Source organism: Mycteria americana, chromosome 8 (genome assembly GCF_035582795.1).
Source record: "Mycteria americana isolate JAX WOST 10 ecotype Jacksonville Zoo and Gardens chromosome 8, USCA_MyAme_1.0, whole genome shotgun sequence".
Taxonomy (NCBI): domain Eukaryota; kingdom Metazoa; phylum Chordata; class Aves; order Ciconiiformes; family Ciconiidae; genus Mycteria; species Mycteria americana.
In genome coordinates, this window is record NC_134372.1 from 48,888,631 (window position 1) to 48,908,751 (window position 20,121).

Below are 20,121 nucleotides of genomic sequence, written 5' to 3' on the forward strand. Positions count from 1 at the left end.
CCGGACGGAGGGCTGCGTGCCTGGGGCAGCGCCGGGCCCCCCGCTCGCCCGCCCGTGCCGGTGGGCCGTGGCGCGGCGGCAATGGCTGGCCTGGACCCAGGGAGGAAGCAGCCCCGTCCTGGCAGCCCCGCGTCCCTGTCGCCTTCCCCGCTCGCAGCGTCACGTGCGGGCGGACGTTAACCCTGCAAGCGCTCCGGAGCCGGCCGGGGCAGGCAGCCAGGTCGAGGGCCGTGCCGGCGGGGGTGGCCGGGCCCCTTCCCCTCCGGGAGCCCCCGGGTCGTGCTCGGCAGGGTGGGGGCACAACCCGGGGGCTGCACCCTGCTGCTCCGGGGCTGCTGCGGCCGGGCAGGGCCAGCCTGCCTGCCTGGAGCGGGACCGTCCCGGCACCGGCTCCGGGCCTCGGCCGCTGGCTGAAGCGGGGACGCCGGGGAGGCACGATGGCGAGCGAGGGCGCCCGGCTGCTTACCTGGCTCTCCTCCGTCCCGCTCGGCCAAGGGCCCGCGGCCGGCGACACCGCGCAAAATGCCATCCCCTGCCCCGGCCGCCCTTCCTGGTGCCGCGGCCTCTCCCCACGGAGCTGGTGAGGCTGGATGCCGCTATCCCGGCGTGGGGCTGCCGCAGGGTCGGGTGCTCCTCCCCGGCTGGGCCGAGCCGGCGCGGGTGGCTTCCCCCTGGGAGGTGCGCCCAGGAGCCCCGCCGGCACCCACGCTCCGGCAGCACCGCAGCCCTGGGGCTGGTGGACCACAGCCTGGCGGGACGTCGGGGCGCGGGGCCAGGAGGAGCCGTGGCGGAGCTGCCATCCCAGCCTCGCCTCCCTCCCTGGAAAGCACCCGGAGCGCGTCGGCGCTGCGGCGGCGGCCCAGCACGTGGGGGCTGCCGGGAGCCGGCCGAGGGGGCCCGGGGGTGGGCTCGGCTCCTCACCTGCACTTTGATGAGGGCGGTGGCGGTGGCCCGCAGCCCGAACCCTTCCATGTCGGCCGCCTGGATCTCCAGGGTGTATTCGGGGACCGCCTGCAGCGAGAGGCTGTGTCACCCCCAAACGGGGGGCGAGAGCCAGGCTGGGGGGGTGCCGGGGGGGGTACCGTGCCGTGCCGTGCCGTGCCCGGGGGCTAACCTGTGCCACCAGCCCCGCCGCGGCCACGGAGATCACCCCGGTGCTGCCGTCGATGGCAAACATGTGGGGCTGGGGCCGGTCCGGCGTCTGGCGCAGGATGGAGTAGACCACGACCCCGTTGCCGGAGCTCACCGCGTCGTCCGCGTCTGTGGCCAGCACCCGCAGCACGGGGGTGCCTGGGAGCGGGCGGTTATTGGTGACATCTCCCCCGTCCCCCGCCGCCGTCCCGGCACCGCCTTCTGCTCGGCGGCATCGGTCTTACCTGGCTCAGCCCCCTCCAGCACGGTGCCGTGGAAAACCGCCTCGGTGAAGACGGGCCGGTTGTCGTTCTGGTCCGTCACGGTGATGATGATCTCCATGGGGTCCTCCACGGGCTGCCCGTTGGCCGACACGGCGTGGGAGAAGAGCTGCCGGGGGCACCGCCGTCAGCCCGCGCGCGGCCCCGGGGACCGTCCCCTCCCCGCCCCGGCCCCCCACTCACGACGTATTTGTCGATCTCCTCCCGGTCCAGCGGCTTCGTCACCTCCAGCCACCCCGTCTCCCGCTCAATGGTGAAGACGCCCACGGGGGGGGTGTCCGCTCCCTGCCCCGTGATGCTGTAGAAAACCCTGGTCTCCCTGTCCTTGTTGGATTTGATCTGGCGGCGAGGCGGAGGGGGGGTTAGAGGGGTCCCGGTGCCCCGGGGCCCCCCCTGCCCCGCGCCCCGTCCCCGTGGGGCCGCGTACCTGCACCAGCTTCTTGGGGAAGGGCCCCCGCTCGTTCTCCGGGCAGTTGATGGGGGGGATGACCCAGTCCCTCTTCTGCCGCCGGCGGCCGTGCCCGGGCTCGGGGAAGGTCAGCGCGTCCTGCGGGACGGAGACTGGGGCTGAGGGGCCGGGGGGGGGGGGGCAGAGCTCTGCCCGGGGGCTACGGTTCCGCTGCCCCCCCCCCTGCAGACGCACAGCGGCCCCCAGCCCCATCGGGAGGGTCCTACCGTCAGGAGGAGGAGGAGGAGGAGGAGGAGGAGGGTGAAGGTGCGGGGCGACATGGCTCCGGCTGCGCTGGCTGCTCCTCGGGGCGCCAGCTGGGGACCTTCCCCGTGCCGGCCGTGACCTTGGCTGAGTCCTGCCGGGAGAGCCCAGTGCCAGCACCCCGCTCCGGTGCCGGCGCGCGCAGGTGGGGCCCGGCTGCCACCGCCAGCCCTGGAGGGGTGCCCGGGGGGACCCGCGCGGGGGCCCGGCGCACGAGGTGCTGGTCCGGTCTGGGGGGGACGGAGCCCGGGACCCCGGGAGCCCCCCGGGGCTCTGTCGCACGGGGGCCGCGGGGCACCCCCGGGCAGCAGGGCTGCGGTGCGTGCACGGCCCCACCCCGGGGTCCCGCTTCGCTGCGGGGGCCCCGCGCACCCAAAGGGGGGGGGGGGGCTGCAGGCCCTCCCCAGCATCCCCCACCCGCAGCCCGGTGCACTGTGGGGCACTGAGGACCCCCCGGGGTGCTGAGCACCCCCCCCCCCCCCCGGCAGGGTGCTGCGGACCCCGTTGGACCCCCGGAGCCCCTGTCCCGGAGCCCAGGACTGCCGGACCCCCGGGTGCCGGGGAGGGGACAACGCTGCGGCTGGTGCCCGAGAGGACCCCCCGGCAGGGGTGAGCACCCCGACCCCCCCCCCCCCCCCGGCAGGGTGGGCCCGGGGGTGCTGGGAAAGCCCCCGCCACAGGGTGCCGGGACCCCGGGCGGGGGGGTGCGGGGAGGGGAGTCCCCGGGGGTCCCCAGGAGCCGCAGCCCGGCCCCGGGCAGGGGGACGGGTCGCACCGGGAGGGGCTCGGCCCCCGCACGGGGCCGGCACCGGGGCCGGGGGGAGCCGCGGGGACAGCGGGCCGCGGTGCCCGGGGGTGCCGGGAAAGTGCCCGGAGGTACGAGAGGCACCGGGAGGGACGCCCGGCGGTACCGGGAAGGCGCCCGGAGGTACCGGGATGCCGGGCGGAGGTACCGGGGGAACAGCGGCGGGGGAACGGAGGCACCGGGGGGGCCGCACGGGCGGACCGGGCTGTGCCCGGGGGGTACCCGGGGGGCACCGGGGGGGACCGGGGGCCGCTCTCCGGGGCGGGGCGGTACCTGCGCGGCCGCCGCATCACCTGGAGCGGCGCGTTGCAGCGGGCGGGGCGGGGCGGGGCGACCGGAGCGGCGGCGGCGGCGGCGGCGGCGGCGGCCGGGCCATGCGGGGACCGCGCTCCGGGCTCTGCCCGTTCTTCTTCATCCTCCTCCTCCTCCTCCTCCCGTTCCTGCCGGCGGCCGCCGCGCTCGCCGCTCCCCCGGCCCGGCCGTGTGTGCCCCCGGGGCTGCGCCGCGGGCCGCTCCCGGCACCAGGTAACCGGAGCCGTCGGGGCGCGGCTCCCCCCGGGACCCCGCGGGATGCGCGGCGGGGGGCACCGGCCGTGCGGGGCCGGGACCGGGACCGGGATTGGGACCGGGATTGGGACCGGGATCGGGATCGGGATCGGGATCGGAACCGGGACCGGGACCGGGACCGGGACCGGGGCGCCGGTGGGGGGGGCGGGCGGGCCGTGCCCCCGGGTGCGGGCCGGGCTGGGCTGGGGGCGGCGGGGCCCCACCTCGCTGCCGTGCTTGGCCCCGCTTTGCCCCCCCCCGGCTTGTGGGGCCGGCTCTGGGGCCGCGGGGTCGGTGCTTTTCGGGGGGAGCTGGCACGGCCCCGGGTGTGGGGCTGGTAGGGGTCCCCGCGGTGCGGGGCTGGGCCATGGGGCGAGTCCTTTCCCTAGGTGTGGGGCCGGGCTGTGGGGCTGGCCGGGCTCCTGCGCTCTAGGGCAGTGCACCCCTGGGCTGTGGGGCTGGGCCGTGGGGCCGTGGGGCTGGCGGTGCCCCCCCCAGCAGTAGGGCTGGGCCGTGGGGCTGGCGGTGCCCCCCCAGCAGTAGGGCTGGGCCGTGGGGCTGGCGGTGCCCCCCCCAGCAGTGGGGCTGGGCCGTGGGGCTGGCGGTGCCCAGCCTGCCTGTCTGGCCCCGCCGGTGCTGGTGGCGGCTGATGCCAGCGCTGGTGCCTCTGGTCCAGCCGTGGGGCACCCACGGGGAGCCACCAGGCAGGGCTGGGTCCCCGCAGGGTGGTCACTGGCACCGGGCTGGCGATGGGGCTGGGTGCCCCCGGGCCACCCTTCTCTGGCCGTGGGCAGGAGCGCGGTGCCGTGGGCTGCAGAGTCCGGCCGGCCCGGCCCGAGGCTGGGCAGGGGCTCGCTGCCGCTGGCTCTTGGCCCGGTGTTGCCTCGGGCCTCTTTGCCCCGTTCGCTCGGCAGCGTCCCGGGAGAGCGGGGCTGCTCGGGAACCACGGCCGGAGCCAGCACTCACCGAATGGCCGCGGAGCACTAAAAGCACTCCTTGGCGGTAAGTGCTCTCGCCGTGCCAGGAGAGACCCTGACCTCCGCTTGCCTCGGACGCCGCATCCAGCTTCATCCAGGTTCCTTCGGCCCGGCTGCCGGGCAGCTCCCACCAGGCTGCCGGGAGCGGAGCTGGGCTCTGCTGGGCCCCCGCCGCGGGCAGGGGCTGGAGTCCGGCCACGCCGCCGCAAAATCCCTGCGTGGGTGGCACGTGGCCCGGGCACCGGCCGTGTGGCTCCACCGCTGCGGGCACAGTGCCACGTGGGCTCTGCACGGAGGGACCCCGAGGCCACGGTGGGGTCTGGCCCCCCGAGCCGGGGCTGGAGCGAGGCTGCGGACCCGGACCCCGCTGTGCCACCCAGTCCTTCGGTGGGGAGCAGGGCTGGGGGCTCCCCCGCGCTCCTCGTGCCCCGGCCCCACTTTCTGGGGTGGCCGGGGCCCTTCCGGGGCCCCACCGATGTCCCTTATCGCCACCATCGCGGCTGGGAGGGGCCCTCGGCGCTGCCCTCCAGGCACGGCTGCTGCGCCCGGTGCGGGGACGAGGGGCCCTGCTGTCGCCCCGGGGCTCGCTCCCTGCCCCGGTGTGGGGCAGCTGTGGGGCAGAGCTCTCCTTGCCCCGCTCCACACTTCCCCCCGCTCCCGCAGCCCCCCAGCCCCGCTCCCCGTCCCCTCCCGGCTCTCCCGGCCGCTCAGCCCGGGCGGCCTCTCGCTGCCGCCGGAGCTGGCTTAGCTCCGCTAATCCCCTAATCCTGCCGCCCGGCCGGGGGTCCGGGGGCCTGGGCTGAATCCAGCGTGGGGGATGCAGCGTGGTCCCGGGTGGGGGGCTCCGTGCTGTGTCCCATGTGCTGGCCGTGGGGGGCTGGGAGCCCCGAGGGAGGGTGACACACCGGGTGGAGGGCTGGGGCAGGGCTGTGCCTGCCCAGGAATTTCCCTTCATCTACGGAACAAAGCCGAAACCTCCGCCGAAACCTCCGCCACGCTCCCGTGCCGCTCCCGGAATCCCCCGCCTCGTCTGCCTCGGGAGGCTGGGGGGGGCTGCGGGGTCCTGGGGGGCTCGGGGACGGGTCTCCCCCGGCCGCCCTGACCCCCCGCTCTCTCGCAGCGAGCTCCGGAGGCTGCACGGGGCCGTACGGGACCGAGGAGCCCGATGCCGGGGCGCAGGAGGATGGGGGCCCTGTGCGGCTGCCGGGGGTGGGCAGGGTGCTCGCCTCCCCCCCCCGGGACGCTGCCGGCCGGCCGGACCCTGCCCTGGTTTCCGTGCGGAGCAGGCGCTCCCCCCAGGTAACGCTCCCCGGCTGCCCTGTCCCCCCGTCCCCTGACCCCCCGGCCGGCTGCGCCCTCACCTCCCCCCGCCCCCATCCCGCAGGAGCTCCCCGGGGCTCACGCCGCTCCCAGGAGGCAGAAGAGGGACTGGGTGATCCCCCCCATCAAGGTTCCCGAAAATGAGAGGGGCCCCTTCCCCAAAAAGCTGGTTCAGGTATGGGGGGGTCGGTCTGGGTGGGGGTCTGGGTGCGGATGGGGGTGCTGGAGCGGGGTCCGTCCCCCCTGCCTCTGGGCATGGATGTGCAGTCGAGGGTGGGAGCGGTGCCGGCGGCGGCCGTCCCCCCCGCATCGGGGCGGGGTGCGATGCCGCTGGAGGGGCAGGGGGGGCACTGAACCCCCCCATCTCCTCCCAGATCAAATCCAACCGGGACAGAGACACCAAGATCTTCTACAGCATCACGGGGCAGGGGGCGGACTCCCCCCCCGAGGGCGTCTTCACCATCGAGAAGGAGTCGGGCTGGATGAAGGTGACGCAGCCGCTGGACCGGGAGGACGTCGACAAGTACCACGTAGGTCCCTGCCGGGGGGGGGGCCGCGGTGTGCCGGCACGCCGTGCCGTGCCGTGCCCCCGGCTCACCCCTCCGCCTCGCAGCTCTTCTCCCACGCCGTGTCCGAGAACGGCAAACCGGTGGAGGAGCCGATGGAGATCATAGTCACGGTGACGGACCAGAACGACAACAAGCCCCAGTTCACGCAGGAGGTCTTCAGGGGCTCCGTGCCGGAGGGTGCTTTGCCGGGTAGGGCCCCCTGCCGCGGGGCGGCTCTGCCTCCCGTTGCCCGCGTCCCTCGGGGAGAGCCCTGGGACCGTCCCCATGGGGGACGTGGGTGCCCCGTCCCTCCCGTCCACCCCACTCACCGGGACGCCTCGTCCCCAGGCACCTCCGTGATGCAGGTGACCGCCACGGACGTGGACGACGCGGTGGAGACCTACAACGGCGTCATCGCCTACTCCATCCTCAGCCAGGAGCCGCGGGAGCCCCATCCCCACATGTTCACCATCAACAGGGCCACTGGCACCCTCAGCGTCATCGCCAGCGGCCTCGACCGGGAGGTGGGCTCTGCGGCACCGCGGGGCGGGCGGCCCCGGCTCCGGGCGGGGGGCTGACGGGGTCTGTGTCTGTCTGTCTGTCCGCCGCAGCGCGTGCGGGAGTACACGCTGACCATGCAGGCAGCCGACCTGGATGGCGAGGGGCTGACCACGACGGCGCTGGCGGTGATCAAGATTGCGGACATCAATGACAACGCCCCCGAGTTTGACCCCAAAACGGTAACGTGGGCCCCCCCCCTCCCCAGTGGGACCCTCTCCCCACGGGCTGGGACTGGGCCGGTACCCACCGGGCTGCGGCACTGACGGTGGCCCCGACCCGCAGTATGAGGCGACCGTGCCGGAGAACGAGGCCGGGCGGGAGGTGGCCCGGCTGGCTGCCACCGACCTGGACGAGCCGAGCACGCCGGCGTGGCGAGCCGTCTACTCCATCCTGCGCGGCAACGAGGGAGGTGCCTTCGCCATCGCCACCGACCCCGCCAGCAACGAGGGCGTCCTCCGCACCGGCAAGGTGTGTCCCCGGCCCCGCGCCCCCCCCCGCTGCCCGCAGTGGGGTGCTGCCCGTCCCCTCCCCTCTCCCAGGGTCTGGACTACGAGGCCAAGAAGCAGTTCGTGCTTCACGTGACAGTGGCCAACGAGGCCCCCTTCGCCGTGAAGCTGCCGACGGCCACCGCCACGGTGACGGTCAACGTGGAGGATGTCAACGAGGCGCCTGTCTTCGACCCGCCGGTGCAGCTTGCCCTGGTGCCGGAGGACGTGCCGCCGGGGCAGACCCTCGCCTCCTGCACGGCCCAGGACCCCGACAAGGCCCAGGGACAGAGGATCAAGTGAGCAGCGTCGGGGTCGGGGTCGGGGTCTGGGGGGGTCCCCACCGCCCCCCGCCATGGCGCCGGCTCCCCTCTGCCCCCAGGTACCTGGTGGGGCATGACCCGGCGGGCTGGCTGGCCGTGCACCCCAAGAACGGCCTCGTGACGGCACGGGACCACCTGGACCGCGAGTCCCCCTTCGCCAAGAACAGCACCTACGCGGCCGTGCTGCTGGCCGTGGACGACGGTGAGGGCCGTGAAAGGGGCCCTTGTTCCTGCCGTCCCGCGTGAGGGACACGTGCTGCCGTCACCGGGAACCACATCCCGGCTCCGGCACGGAGCGGTGCCGGGGGCTGCCTGTCCCCACCCCTGCTCGGGGCATCCCCGTCCCTCTGAGGGTCCTGGTTTTGGGGAGCCCCCCTCCAGCATCGCTCCTCCCCGCAGGCTCGCCGCCCGCCACAGGCACCGGCACCCTGCTCCTCACCCTGCTTGACGTCAACGACCACGGCCCCGAGGCCGAGCCCCGGGACGTCACCGTCTGCAACCGCAGTCCCCAGCCCCAGGTCCTCGCCGTCACCGACAGGGACCTGCCCCCCAACACCGGCCCCTTCCGCGCCGAGCTCAGCCACGGCTCGGGGGACAGCTGGGCCGTGGAGGTCGGCGATGAAGGTAACGTCGGGGGGACGCCCGGCACGAGGCAGGCTGCGCGGCGGCGGCGTTACCCGTGCGTCCCCCCGTGAGCCACCCGTCCCGTGCAGGTGACACGGTCACCCTGCGGCTGGTGGCGCCGCTGGAGCCGGACCTCTACAGCGTCCACCTGCGGCTCCTCGACCGGCCGGGCAAAGCCCAGCTCACCATCGTCACCGCGCGGGTCTGCGACTGCGAGGGCCCGGTGCAGAGCTGTCCCCAGAGACCCCAGCCCGCCACCGGCCTGCCCTTCGTCCTCGCTGCCCTGGGCGCCCTCCTGGCCTTGCTGCGTGAGTGGGGGTCCCCGGGGGTCCCGGTGCCGCTACGGGGCAGGGGACACACACGCACGTCCCCGCTGACACCGCTGCTCCCCCCAGTCATCCTGCTGCTGCTGCTGCTCTTCGTGAGGAGGAGGAAGGTGGTGAAGGAGCCGCTGCTGCTGCCCGAGGACGACACGCGGGACAACGTCTTCTACTACGGGGAGGAGGGCGGCGGGGAAGAGGACCAGGTGGGTGTCCCGGGGGGCTGGGGGGCCGGTGCCGGCGCAGGTGGCCTGACCCTGCTCCTCTCCATTGTGCGTGTGCCCCCCCCCCCCAGGACTACGACCTGCGGCAGCTGCACCGGGGCCTGGACGCCCGCCCCGAGGTGCTGCTCCGCAACGACGTGGCCCCCACCCTCCTGCCGGCCCCCCAGTACCGGCCCCGGCCCGCCAACCCCGATGACATCGGCACCTTCATCGAGGAGGTGAGCCCCGGCCGTGGAGGGGACGGGGGGACAAAGTGGTTTGGCACCGTTCCCCCCCACCCGTGCCGGCACCGCCGGGGCACCCCCAGCCGTCGGCATCCCCGGCCCAGGGGGGACGGGTGCTGACCCCTCCTGCCCCCCCAGAACCTGAAGGCGGCCGACACGGACCCCACGGCCCCCCCCTACGACTCCCTGCTGGTGTTCGACTACGAGGGCAGCGGCTCGGAGGCCACCTCGCTCAGCTCCCTCAACTCCTCTGCCTCCGACCGCGACCAGGACTACGACTACCTCAACGACTGGGGCAGCCGCTTCAAGAAGCTGGCGGACCTCTACGGCGGCGGGGAGGAGGAGGACTAGGACCCTCTCCGGCCCCGCTGCCCCCCCTGCCCCACGCCTTACCGCTGCCCGTGCCTTGGGGCTGCCCCCTCCCGCCGTGCCCCCCGCCTCGGCGGCAGCCCCCTCGCCTTCCTCTCCTGTATTTTTCTTTCTTTTATTTTTTTTTTTTTTTAAATGTATGAAATAAAGGTAGTGTGATGCTACGGACGAGGTGAGCGGGTGCTGGTGTAAGTTTTAAATAAAGAACGTGGGGTTTGTTTTTTAGATGCTCCAGCCTCTGCGTGGCTTTGTGCCCTGGCAGAGGGCCCCGGGGGGCTGCTGCCCGCCGCAGGGGTTGGTGCTGACCCCAGCCCCGCTGTGGCCCCCTCAGACCCCCAGCCCCGTCCCCCTTGCCCGCAGCAGCACCCGGCTGCTCCCGGCCACGTGCCCACGGCCCCCCGGCAGCGGGTGTCCTTGTCCCCAAGTGCCAGTGCAGGTGGGCACGGGCAGAGCACTGAGCCCCCCACCCTGCGCCCCGCGGCAGCGGCACCAGCGGCACCGGGCGTTGACGGTGCCAAATCCCTCCTGGCCTCGTAATTCCCCTCGTGCCGGGGCGGCCGGAGCCCTGCCCGCCTGCAGCCCCCCAGGCTGGCACCCCGGGGTGACCGTCGCCCCACACGTGGCGGGGCAGGCGCGGGACCCCCAGGGACCCCCCGGCTTCCCCGGCCGCACGGCCCACGGGCAACGATCCCGTGCGGCCAAGGGCTGCAGGGCAGGGGGCTGGCAGGGGCTGCCCGCTCCCCCCGTGGGGGGCTCAGCCCCGGGACCACCCCAGCACCGGCGGCTCCCACCGGCTCCGCTCCCCGGGAGCCGCGGGGCGAGGGGGCGGCCGGTGGCAGCGGGGGTCCCCGCGGGTTTCCCCGTGCCGTGGGGTCACCCCCGGCTTTGCCGTGTCTGGGGACGGAGGGGGGCTGCAGCATCCGGGGGCCCCGTGGGCCCGTCCTTCCCGCGTGGGGCCCCCGGGTGCCGCGTTTGCCCCCGGCAGAGCCGGGACCCGCGGGGGCCGCGGGGGGGGTGCGCCCCGGGCTCTGCCACCCACCGAACCCCCGCAAGCTCCCACGGCCCTGGACGGGCACCCACGGAGCTCCCGCGCCCCGGGGGCTGCACGGCTGCTGCCGGGGGTACCGGGGCACCGGGGGTACCGGGGCCCCGGGGGAGCGGGGGAGCGGGGGCGGGCGGGGCGGCACCGCCTCCCGGCGGGGCGGGGCGGGGCGGTTCCCCGGGGGGGACCGGTACCTGCGGGGCGGGACCGGGACCGGACCCACCTGCGGCTCCGCGGCGGCAGCGCTCCGATCGCTCCGGCACCGCTCCGGCACCGCTCCGGCACCGGCACCGGCCATGGGGCGGCGGGGGTGCTGCCCGGCCCCGCTCTGCCTCCTCCTCCTCCTGCTTCAGGTGAGGGACGGGGCCGTGGGACGGGACCGTGGGACCCTGCCCGGGACCGTGGGACCCTGCCCGGGACTGACCGCTCTCTCCGGGCAGGCCGGTCACCGGCTGTGCCAGCAGGCAGCACCGTGCCAGCCCGGCTTCACCGCCGAGACCTTCGTCCTCGCCGTGCCGCGGGACAGCGTGGCGACGGGACGGGCGCTGGGGCGAGGTAAGGCGAGGAGCCGTGGGGACGGGCTGGGCGCGCGGCACGAGGGTGGCCATGGGGCCGGGCTGGGTGCACGGCACCGGAGTTGGCAATGGGGGACGAAGCCGCGGCTCCGTGCCCGTGTGGTGCCGGGGTGGCAAGTGGGGACAGTCTCTGCCTGGCTCTGTGGGTGGCCGTGGGGACAGGGCCACGGGGACCGTGCCGTGGCGGCGGGGACAGGCTCGGCGCGCGCCGCCGCAGGTGGCGTTGGGGTCAGAGCCACGGTTGCGTGTCTGTGCGTGGCGGCGGGGCCGTGCCGAAGGGCCGGGTCAGCGCGGGCGCTGGTGCTCCCACCGCGGCGGGATGGCGTCGCGGCGCGGGGGCAGTGGGTGCCTCTCCCCGGGGTGCGCCAGCGCGGGCGGCGCTGACTCAGGCGGCGCAGACCTGTTGGGGCCGGCAGGCCGGGGCGTGGGGCTACGCAGGCACCCATCCTGCCCCGCGCCTCGCCCGCCCGCCGGGTCCCGGCACCCAGGGTTCAGGGGGGCGAACCCGCCTTTCGCAGCCGTGGAGCTGAGCCCCCAGCGCGGCCTCCCCGGGCGGCTTTTGGCGTGGGGACGGCGGTGTCTCACCACGCCGGCACAAAATTCCCGTCCTGGCGCGGCAGGTGCCGGCGCTGAGCCCTGCCCGCATTGCCGCGGCGGCTGCGCCAGCCTGGGCCCCAGCTCGGGCTGCCAACAGCCTCCCTCTGCCGCACGCCGAGCCCTGGCCGGGGCAGCCGGGTGCTGCCGGCCCTCGGGGAGGCACCGGGGAAAGGCGCGCCCAGGGAAGCGGGTGCCGGGGACCCGCGGCCGCTTTGGGGTGCCCTGCGCGTCCCCAGCCCCGATCCGTGGGTGCTGGCGGGCTGCGCCGTGGCTGGGTGCGGGCTCCCGGGGCAGCGCTTGGGCCATCGCCATCTGCGCCGATTAATGGTTGACGGTGGTGCCGGCACCACGGTCTGCCGGGGGTGGCTGGGGCGGGCGCGGGGCCGAGGGGCGCAGAGCACCGGGGGCTCCCAAACCCCCCCGGCTCCGGAAGGGCTTCGCCCGGGCCGCGGGTGTGGAGCCAGGAGCTGGACCTTGCCCCACACCTCAGGAATTGCCCGTTTGTTGGCTTTCTGGTTGATCATTAACGAAGCCGCCCCGCTGCAGCAGCCTGCGCCCATCAGGGCCGTGCTGGATGCCAGGGTGACGGGCAGCCACGTGGCCTCGGCGTCTCCCCGCCGCGCGGGGCTGGTCTCCAGAGCCGGGACCTGCTGGAAATTCCCAGTCCCGGCACCAGCACTTCCAGTTTCGGGTTCCAGGTGCAGACGGGGCGTGGGAGGGGATGTCTGCCCGTATGGGCCACGTGCCGTGCTGGTGATGCCCGGCCACACGGGCGGACAAGCACGGTGGGAGCTCGGCGATGCCGCCCCCCGCGCCACGCAGCACACCGAAGCCTGCGGCCAGGCCGTGGCGAGGGCAGGCTGACGAGCTGGCCTGTAATTAGGTTGATGAGTTGAGGGCGGTGTTTTCCCTCCGACAGGTCTGGACAGGCCCCACGCGACGCCTGGGCCGGGGAGGTGAACGCCTGCGTGGGGGCCACGGTGTCCCCGGGGCCGGGCAGGGACCCCGCGGCTCTGCTCGGTGTGTGTGTGTGTGGGGGGTGTCTCTGGGGTGGCACGGCCCCACGGGACATGGCGGAGGCTGGGACGCTCCCCCGTCAGCCCTGGGTGGGGGAACCTCGAGAGTCTGAAGTCGCAGCGAAACTCGGGTGACGTCAGCGGGTGCGCTGGCGGGACGTGCTGCTCGTGGCACCTTCGCCCCGGCTGCCCGCAGGCTGACGTGAGCCCCCCCGCCGCCGCCGCCGCCGGCTCCTGCCCCGGCCGTGCTTGCACAACCCACGCGGAGCGGTCACCGCCGGGGTGGTGGCAGCCGCGGGCGGTGGCACCCAGCTCTGCCCGTGAGTCAGCTCGCGCCCAGCCCCGGCGAGACGTCGCGGGGCGACGTGGGGAGCTGCCCTGGTCCCCGTCCCGCTGCGGGGTCTCGTGTGGCAAGGGGCCTGGAAGGGGGGGATCCCCTCGAGGGACACCCCCCCCTCCCCCCCCGGCTCTCCTCGCCTCCCACCCCACCGCTCCGGGAGAGGAGAGGGGCCCCTGGCTCCCAGCCCCGGGGAGGGGAGGGCTGGGGAGGGCTTTCCTTCAGCCCAGGAGCCGGAAAAACAGGTTTGTGCACGGCGGTGGGAAGGGGGAGAGCGGGCGCTGGGCACCCAGCACGCGTTGCACCCAGCGCGGGGCGGGGGGCTGAGCACTGCCCGCTCGCTGCACCCGCTGGGACGGGGCCAGGTCCCGGGTGCCAAGCGCTGCGCCTGCGCCCACGGGCGCTGGGGTGCTGGGGTGCCTCTCCCTGCCGCCGGCCCCTGCTGCGGCAGCGCCTGGCCTGCCCCGGCACGTTCCTGCCCGGCCGGCCCCACCGGCTCCCACAGCCTTTGCCGAGGGTCCCGCCGTGGGGCTGAGCTGGGCTGGCACCGCACCGGCGGGTCCTCCCGGGCTGGGTCGGGGGCACCGCGGCGGGCAGGGGGCCGGCCCCCAGCCCGGGGTTTGGCTATCGCTCCGCCGCCGCCTCCGAATTCCTGGGCTGCACGCGGGCTGACGTAACCCCGCGGGGCGGCGGGGCCGATGGCGGCACCGGTCCCCGGTAGCGGCCTCGCGCCCGGCGTTTGGGCGCGCTGCGCTGCCTCCCACCCCGGGCGCGTCGCCGTCCCGCGGCGAAGCCCTGGCACCCGCTCCGTGTGGCGCGGGTCACGCCGGGGCCGATGGCGGCCGCGCTGGCAGGGGCCCCTGCCCGGGTGCCGCCGGCTCAAACAACCCATCTCCCAGACAAAGGGTGTTTGTTCGGGAGCTCCCGGCAGCGCGGCCCCGGCTCATGTGATGCCTGCTGACCGCCACGGCACCGCTCAGAGCCTCCCCCCGGGCTGGCCGCGGCCCCCCACGTGCCGGTCCCGGCTCGTACCGCGCCCCAGCAGGGTGCCGAGCTGGTGACGCCAGGACACCGTCTGCCCCGGTCTGCGGTGGGCGCCTGGCGTCCCTGGGGACTCCCCGCCGCAGGGGTGTCGGAGGTGCCGAAGGGTGCCTGGGCGGGCTGGGTGCCCCAGCTGCTTCCCCGCGCCACGGGTGCACCGGGGCCGGCACCTTCCTGCCACGCAGGCCCATGTCCCCCTCCTGCAGCCTGCGCTGTCCCTGCTGCGGACACGTGGCCGTGGTCCCCAGCCATGCGGGGGCTCGGGGACCCCCAGGGGTGCCAGCGCAGGTGGGCGGGCACCGACCTTGTTTTTATTTGAAAAGCGCCAGCACCCTCTGCACGCCTCCACGGGCACGGCAGCGGTGACGCGCCACGCGTGGGGACGTGCTGTGCCACAGGGATGCACCGTGCGAGGGGACGTGGCACGCGTGGGGACGCGATGCGCACGGCGCCGTGCGCGGGGATGTGCCGTACACAGTGCCGTAGACGGGGACGCGCCGCGCGCGGCAGGGACGCGCCGTGCCGAGCGCCATTTGCCCCGTTGCCGTGGGCCGGCAGGGATCCCACGGTACGGCAGGTCGTGCCGTGCCCGGTCCCGCACCAACGCCACGGCGGGGACGCACCGTGCGTCACGCTGTACACCCTGCCCGTGCTCAGGATGGGATCCCGGCAGGGCGTGCGGCACCGCGCGTGGGGCATCCCCACCGCGCCTGCGACCCCACGGTCCCCCTGGGCCTCCGAGCCGTGTCCGCGCCGCGCGTGCCTGTGCCGCGCCGTCCCGCGCCCTCCGGCTCTGCCGGCTCGCCGGCTTCCCCCGGGGCAGCACCGGGAGCCCCCTGCCCACTCACTTTCCCCGTCCCCAGTGAGCTTTGCGGACTGTGGCGAGCAGCAGCGTGCCGTGTACCTCTCGGACGACACACGCTTCAAGGTGAGCACGGACGGTGTCGTCTCTGCGACCCGGCCCCTGCAGCTCCAGCGGCGGGAGATCAGCTTCTCTGTCCACACCTGGGACGCCGCGGGCAAGAAGCATTCGGCCAGGGTGACCCTGCGCAGGCGGCGGCACCACCGCCGCCACCAGCAGCAGCAGCAGCAGCAGCAGGTAAAGCACAGCCCCTCTCCCCGGGGTCACCGCAGCCCCTCTCCCTGGGGCAGAGCGTGCAGAGGGCTTGGCAAGGCGCTGGCACCGAGCCGAACCACTCTTCCCGCAGGACACGGTGCCCGGCGTGCTGACCTTCCCCGAGCCCGGGCACAGCCGCCGGCGGCAGAAGAGGGACTGGGTCATCCCCCCCATCAACTGCCCGGAGAACGAGCGGGGGCCCTTCCCCAAGAAGCTGGTGCAGGTACGCGGCCCCACGGGGACGGGGCGCGGGGCAGGGGGGGCCCCGGGGCACCGGGACCCCTCTAACCCCCCCTCCGCCTCGCCGCCAGATCAAATCCAACAAGGACAGGGAGACCAGGGTTTTCTACAGCATCACGGGGCAGGGAGCGGACACCCCCCCCGTGGGCGTCTTCACCATTGAGCGGGAGACGGGGTGGCTGGAGGTGACGAAGCCGCTGGACCGGGAGGAGATCGACAAATACGTCGTGAGTGGGGGGCCGGGGCGGGGAGGGGACGGTCCCCGGGGCCGCGCGCGGGCTGACGGCGGTGCCCCCGGCAGCTCTTCTCCCACGCCGTGTCGGCCAACGGGCAGCCCGTGGAGGACCCCATGGAGATCATCATCACCGTGACGGACCAGAACGACAACCGGCCCGTCTTCACCAAGCAAGTCTTCGTCGGCTACATCGAGGAAAACGCGAAGCCAGGTGCGTGGGGGACCGGCGAGCCGGCGGCCCCGTGGCTGGGACCACGCAGAGCTCCGAGCCAGAGCTGTGCCAGGGTGGGTTTTGTCCCACGAGTAAAATCTCCCCTGCTTGTCCCCGTGCCCAGGCACATCCGTGATGACGGTGAACGCCACGGATGCAGACGACGGGATCAACGTGAACAACGGCATCATCGGCTACTCCATCCTCAGCGAGGAGCCCAAGAGCGCGCAACAGATGTTCACCATCGACCCGGAGAAGGGCGTCATCAGCGTCATCGGCACGGGGCTGGACCGGGAGGTGGGCACCCTCGCCCCGTCCCGGGGGACCGTGCGGCAGCTCCGCGGTGGGACTTGCTGCAGGGATGCCGGAGCCCCGGGGTCCGGCCGGTTCGGTGACTTGCCCTCCTTGGGTCACTGTCCCCTGCTCTGGGGGTATCTGCAGCCCCAAGCCTATCGGGGATCTGTGGTGGGGACGTTGCAGGGGCCCCCAGCCCTGCCGAGCCCTGGGAGCGGGTGGGCTGCCAGCCCTTCGGGTGGGCAGCGGGGACGTCGGCAAGCGTCTGTGCCGGCGGTGAACGCCGTGGCCGGAGAAGGGTGGAAGAGCAGGCAGGCGATGCCCCCGGAGGAGGGGGACACGCCGGACCCCATCCCTGCCCTAACCACGGTGATTTTTGGCTCGCAGACCACTCCCAACTACACGCTGATCATCCAAGCTGCAGACCAGGAGGGCAATGGCCTGACCAACACCGCCACCGCCATCGTGGAAGTCACCGACGCCAACGACAACCCTCCCGTCTTCAACCCCACCATGGTACCCGAGCTGGCTCCCGTGAGCCGCTGCCCTCCCCGGGCCATCGTGGCACGAGCCCCCCTGCCCCGGGGTGCCCGGGACCGCGTGGGTGACCGTCCCCATCCCCTCTCTTGCAGTACGAAGGGACGGTGAATGAGAACGAGGTGGGGGTAGTGGTGGCCCGGCTGCACGTGACAGACCAGGACATGCGGGGCTCCCCTGCCTGGCAAGCCGTCTACCGCATCAAGAGCGGGGACCAGGACGGCGACTTCAGCGTCACCACCGACCCCAAAACCAACGATGGCATCCTGAAAACCGCCAAGGTGGGTCCCGCCGTCGTGCAGCCGCCCTGGCGCCGGCTGCCTCCCCGCCGGTGCTGCCCACCTCCTCTCTCCCGCATCCCCCCCCCAGGGCCTGGATTACGAGGTCAGGAGCCGGTACAACCTCGTGGTGACAGTGGAGAACGCCGTCCCCTTCGCCGTGCCTCTGTCGCTCTCCACGGCCAGCGTCCTGGTGGTGGTCAAAGATGCGAACGAAGCCCCCGTCTTTGTGCCCCCGGTCAAGAGGGTGGAGGTGATGGAGGACCTGCCGCTGGGGCACGAGGTCACCTCCTACACGGCCCAGGACCCGGACAGGGATCAGAGGCAGAAAATCACGTGAGCGGGGGCGGTCGGCGGTGGGGGGCAACGCCGGGGTGCCCGAGGGGCTGCGCTGTGCCGCGCGCCCCTTCGTCCCCCCCCCCCGCTGACCCCTCGCTCGCCCCAGGTACCGCATGGGCAGCGACCCCGCGGGGTGGCTGGCCATCGACCCCGAGAACGGCATCGTCACGGCGGCCCAGCCGCTGGACCGGGAGTCGGTGCACGCCATCAACAGCACCTACAAGGCCATCGTCCTGGCTGTGGACAGCGGTAAGGGGCTGCTGCCGCCCACCCGCGTCCCACCGGGGCTCCTGGGGCAGGCGTCGGGGCCGGGACCCCCTCCCCAGCCGCCTGGCTAACCCCAGGCCCCGCAGGGACGCCGGATGCCACCGGCACGGGGACGCTGCTCCTCCTCCTCCAGGACGTGAATGACAACGCGCCCACGGTGGAGCCCCGGATCTTCGACATCTGCAGCCGGCAGCCCGAGGAGCAGATGCTGAACATCGTCGACAAGGACTTGCCCCCCAACACCTCCCCCTTCAAGGCAGAGCTGGAACACGGCTCCGGCAGCAACTGGACGGCTACGGTGACCAGAGGAGGTAGGTGCCGCGTGGTCTGGCCCGGCCACCCGCCTTTAGCGCGGGGCAGCGGGCGACGCTGAGCGAGGGCCGGATCCCAGGCGCTCTCGGCTCTCTGCGCTCCCCCGAGCGCAGCCGGCGCCGGCCCCCGAGCCGGGCTGGGGAACGGCCCCGTGGCAAAGCCCCGCCACCGGTGCCGAGGGTGTCCCCAAAGCGGGGAGCGGGGACCTGACTCTGAGCCCAACCCTTCTCCCTGCTGCGCAAGACCTGGTGGCGCTGAGGCTGACGAAGGAGCTGGAGCCGGGGGAGTACAGCATCTTCCTGAGGCTGACGGACGGGCAGGGCAAGTGGCAGGTGACGACGGTCAAAGCCCAGGTGTGCAACTGCGAAGGGCCGACCAAAAACTGCGAGCGGCGAGCGTACGTCACCGGCGGCCTGGGCGTTCCCGCCATCCTGGGCATCCTGGGGGGCATCCTGGCACTGCTGAGTGAGTACCGCGGGATGGGGACGCGACGGGGACGGGGACGCGGCCACCCTTGCCCTGCCGCCCTGACGCCGGTGCCCTCTGCTCGCAGTCCTGCTGCTGCTGCTGCTGCTCTTCGCCAGGAGGAGGAAGGTGGTGAAGGAGCCGCTGCTCCCGCCGGAGGACGACATGCGGGACAACGTCTACCACTACGACGAGGAGGGCGGCGGCGAGGAGGACCAGGTGGGACGCCTGTGCCGCGCCGGACCCTGCCTGCGGGGCTCCTGGGGCACCCTCCCTGCAGCGGGCGGTGGCCTTGCCGCCCCCCCGAGCCACGCCGGACGCTTGGGGTGCACGAGGCTGCCGTGGACCTGCTCGTCCCCGTGTCCCCCCGCTGTGGTCACCGATGCCTGCGGTGCCCCCAGTCCTTCTTGCCCTGGTCCCAGCGCGGCGGTGCCCACGGGCGTCCCTCGAGCATCATCTCCTCACGTTGTTCCCCCCCCCCCCCAGGACTACGACCTGAGCCAGCTGCACCGGGGCCTGGACGCCCGTCCGGAGGTGATCCGCAACGACGTGGCCCCCCCGCTGATGGCTGCCCCCCAGTACCGGCCCCGGCCTGCCAACCCCGACGAGATTGGAAACTTCATCGATGAGGTGAGCCCTGACCCTGCGCGGTGCTCTGGGGGTGGACCGGGGGGAGGGGGTGAAGCCCCCATCCGTGCCAGCACCGTCGGGGCACCCCCAGCCGTCGGCATCCCCGGCCCAGGGGGGACGGGTGCTGACCCCTCCTGCCCCCCCAGAACCTGAAGGCGGCCGACACGGACCCCACGGCTCCCCCCTACGACTCCCTGCTGGTGTTCGACTACGAGGGCAGCGGCTCGGAGGCCACCTCGCTCAGCTCCCTCAACTCCTCTGCCTCCGACCGCGACCAGGACTACGACTACCTCAACGACTGGGGCAGCCGCTTCAAGAAGCTGGCGGACCTCTACGGCGGCGGGGAGGAGGAGGACTAGGACCCTCTCCGGCCCCCCCCCAGCCAGCAGCCGCCCTGCGCGGGCAGCTCACCTCATTTCATTCCACCGGACTCATGTTGGCTTTCACCCGGGGGGCGGCCGAACCCTGCTCCAACACCCCCTCAACCTGCTGTCCACATCCCCCCTCTTTCAGTGCAGGGGAAGCTCGGGCTCAGCGGGGCTGGGGGGGGGCGGTTTTGGGGGAGCCTGTGTGTTTCCTGGCCCCCCTCGGCTCCAGGCAGGGCGTGGAGCCGTTCGGTCCGTTCCCCATCCTGGAGCCGAGGGTCTCCTGGCTGCGCGGGCCAGGATCAGCTCCTCTTCCCGGGCGGGGACAGGCCCCCGCCGCCTCCCTCCCTTCGCCGTGGGGGGAAAGGGTTTCTCTGGCGCTCTCCGAAATACCTCGTGCTCCCAGCCCCGACACAACAGCCCCCCTGCCGCCGCGCTCAGCTCGTGAACCCAGTGCCGGAGAAGCGAGGCAGCCCCGGCACCGTGCCTCTGCCGGAGCAGGGCGAGGTGATCGATAAACACAGACCAAAGATGTGCCGTCACACGCTATACATGAGGGAATTATATTTGATAGAGTACTTACAGGCAGATTTATATTTTTCTGTATCCAAGATTATGATACGATTTCCTTCTGTGTCGTGCCGGGTGTAATTATTGTGCAGTCAATGAAAGGTGCTTTTGGAAATCAAGCAGCTTTACTGAAATTCTGAACTTTGTGTTTAGCTGTCTTCGTGGTTTGTATTTTTTATCATGGGAAGAGGGTCTGATGCGGG

The 20,121-nt window shown here is 73.7% G+C and overlaps 2 protein-coding genes across 2 annotated transcripts; both read left to right on the forward strand.

The window, feature by feature from the left end:
* The first annotated feature begins 3,303 nt into the window (after nt 1–3,303).
* Nucleotides 3,304–9,657, forward strand: LOC142414182 (B-cadherin). Its single transcript, XM_075511139.1, has 15 exons — nt 3,304–3,454; nt 5,573–5,751; nt 5,837–5,947; nt 6,147–6,302; nt 6,386–6,530; nt 6,669–6,844; nt 6,932–7,060; nt 7,164–7,349; nt 7,421–7,665; nt 7,749–7,891; nt 8,089–8,313; nt 8,403–8,621; nt 8,709–8,839; nt 8,929–9,075; nt 9,220–9,657. Exons 1-15 carry the CDS (start codon nt 3,304–3,306, stop codon nt 9,430–9,432), a joined length of 2,556 nt encoding a protein of 851 aa, XP_075367254.1. The 3' UTR covers nt 9,433–9,657.
* Nucleotides 9,658–15,558: 5,901 nt separating this feature from the next.
* LOC142414184 (cadherin-1-like) lies at nt 15,559–19,890 on the forward strand. Its single transcript, XM_075511144.1, has 12 exons — nt 15,559–15,642; nt 15,717–15,861; nt 15,986–16,158; nt 16,543–16,671; nt 16,788–16,973; nt 17,062–17,306; nt 17,416–17,558; nt 17,663–17,887; nt 18,132–18,353; nt 18,442–18,572; nt 18,840–18,983; nt 19,130–19,890. Exons 2-12 carry the CDS (start codon nt 15,765–15,767, stop codon nt 19,340–19,342), a joined length of 1,908 nt encoding a protein of 635 aa, XP_075367259.1. The 5' UTR covers nt 15,559–15,642; nt 15,717–15,764; the 3' UTR covers nt 19,343–19,890.
* Nucleotides 19,891–20,121: the final 231 nt, after the last annotated feature.

Bases quoted from the DNA above. Each gene is read 5' to 3' on its own strand.
- LOC142414182 (XM_075511139.1), top strand. From the start codon at position 3,304: ATGCGGGGACCGCGCTCCGGGCTCTGCCCGTTCTTCTTCATCCTCCTC. The intron at 5,752-5,836 runs GTAACGCTCCCC...CCCATCCCGCAG, and splicing joins GGAGCAGGCGCTCCCCCCAG to GAGCTCCCCGGGGCTCACGC. The intron at 6,845-6,931 runs GTGGGCTCTGCG...TGTCCGCCGCAG, and splicing joins CCAGCGGCCTCGACCGGGAG to CGCGTGCGGGAGTACACGCT.
- LOC142414184 (XM_075511144.1), top strand. From the start codon at position 15,765: ATGGAGATCATCATCACCGTGACGGACCAGAACGACAACCGGCCCGTC. The intron at 17,307-17,415 runs GTGAGCGGGGGC...CGCTCGCCCCAG, and splicing joins GATCAGAGGCAGAAAATCAC to GTACCGCATGGGCAGCGACC. The intron at 18,984-19,129 runs GTGAGCCCTGAC...CTGCCCCCCCAG, and splicing joins TTGGAAACTTCATCGATGAG to AACCTGAAGGCGGCCGACAC.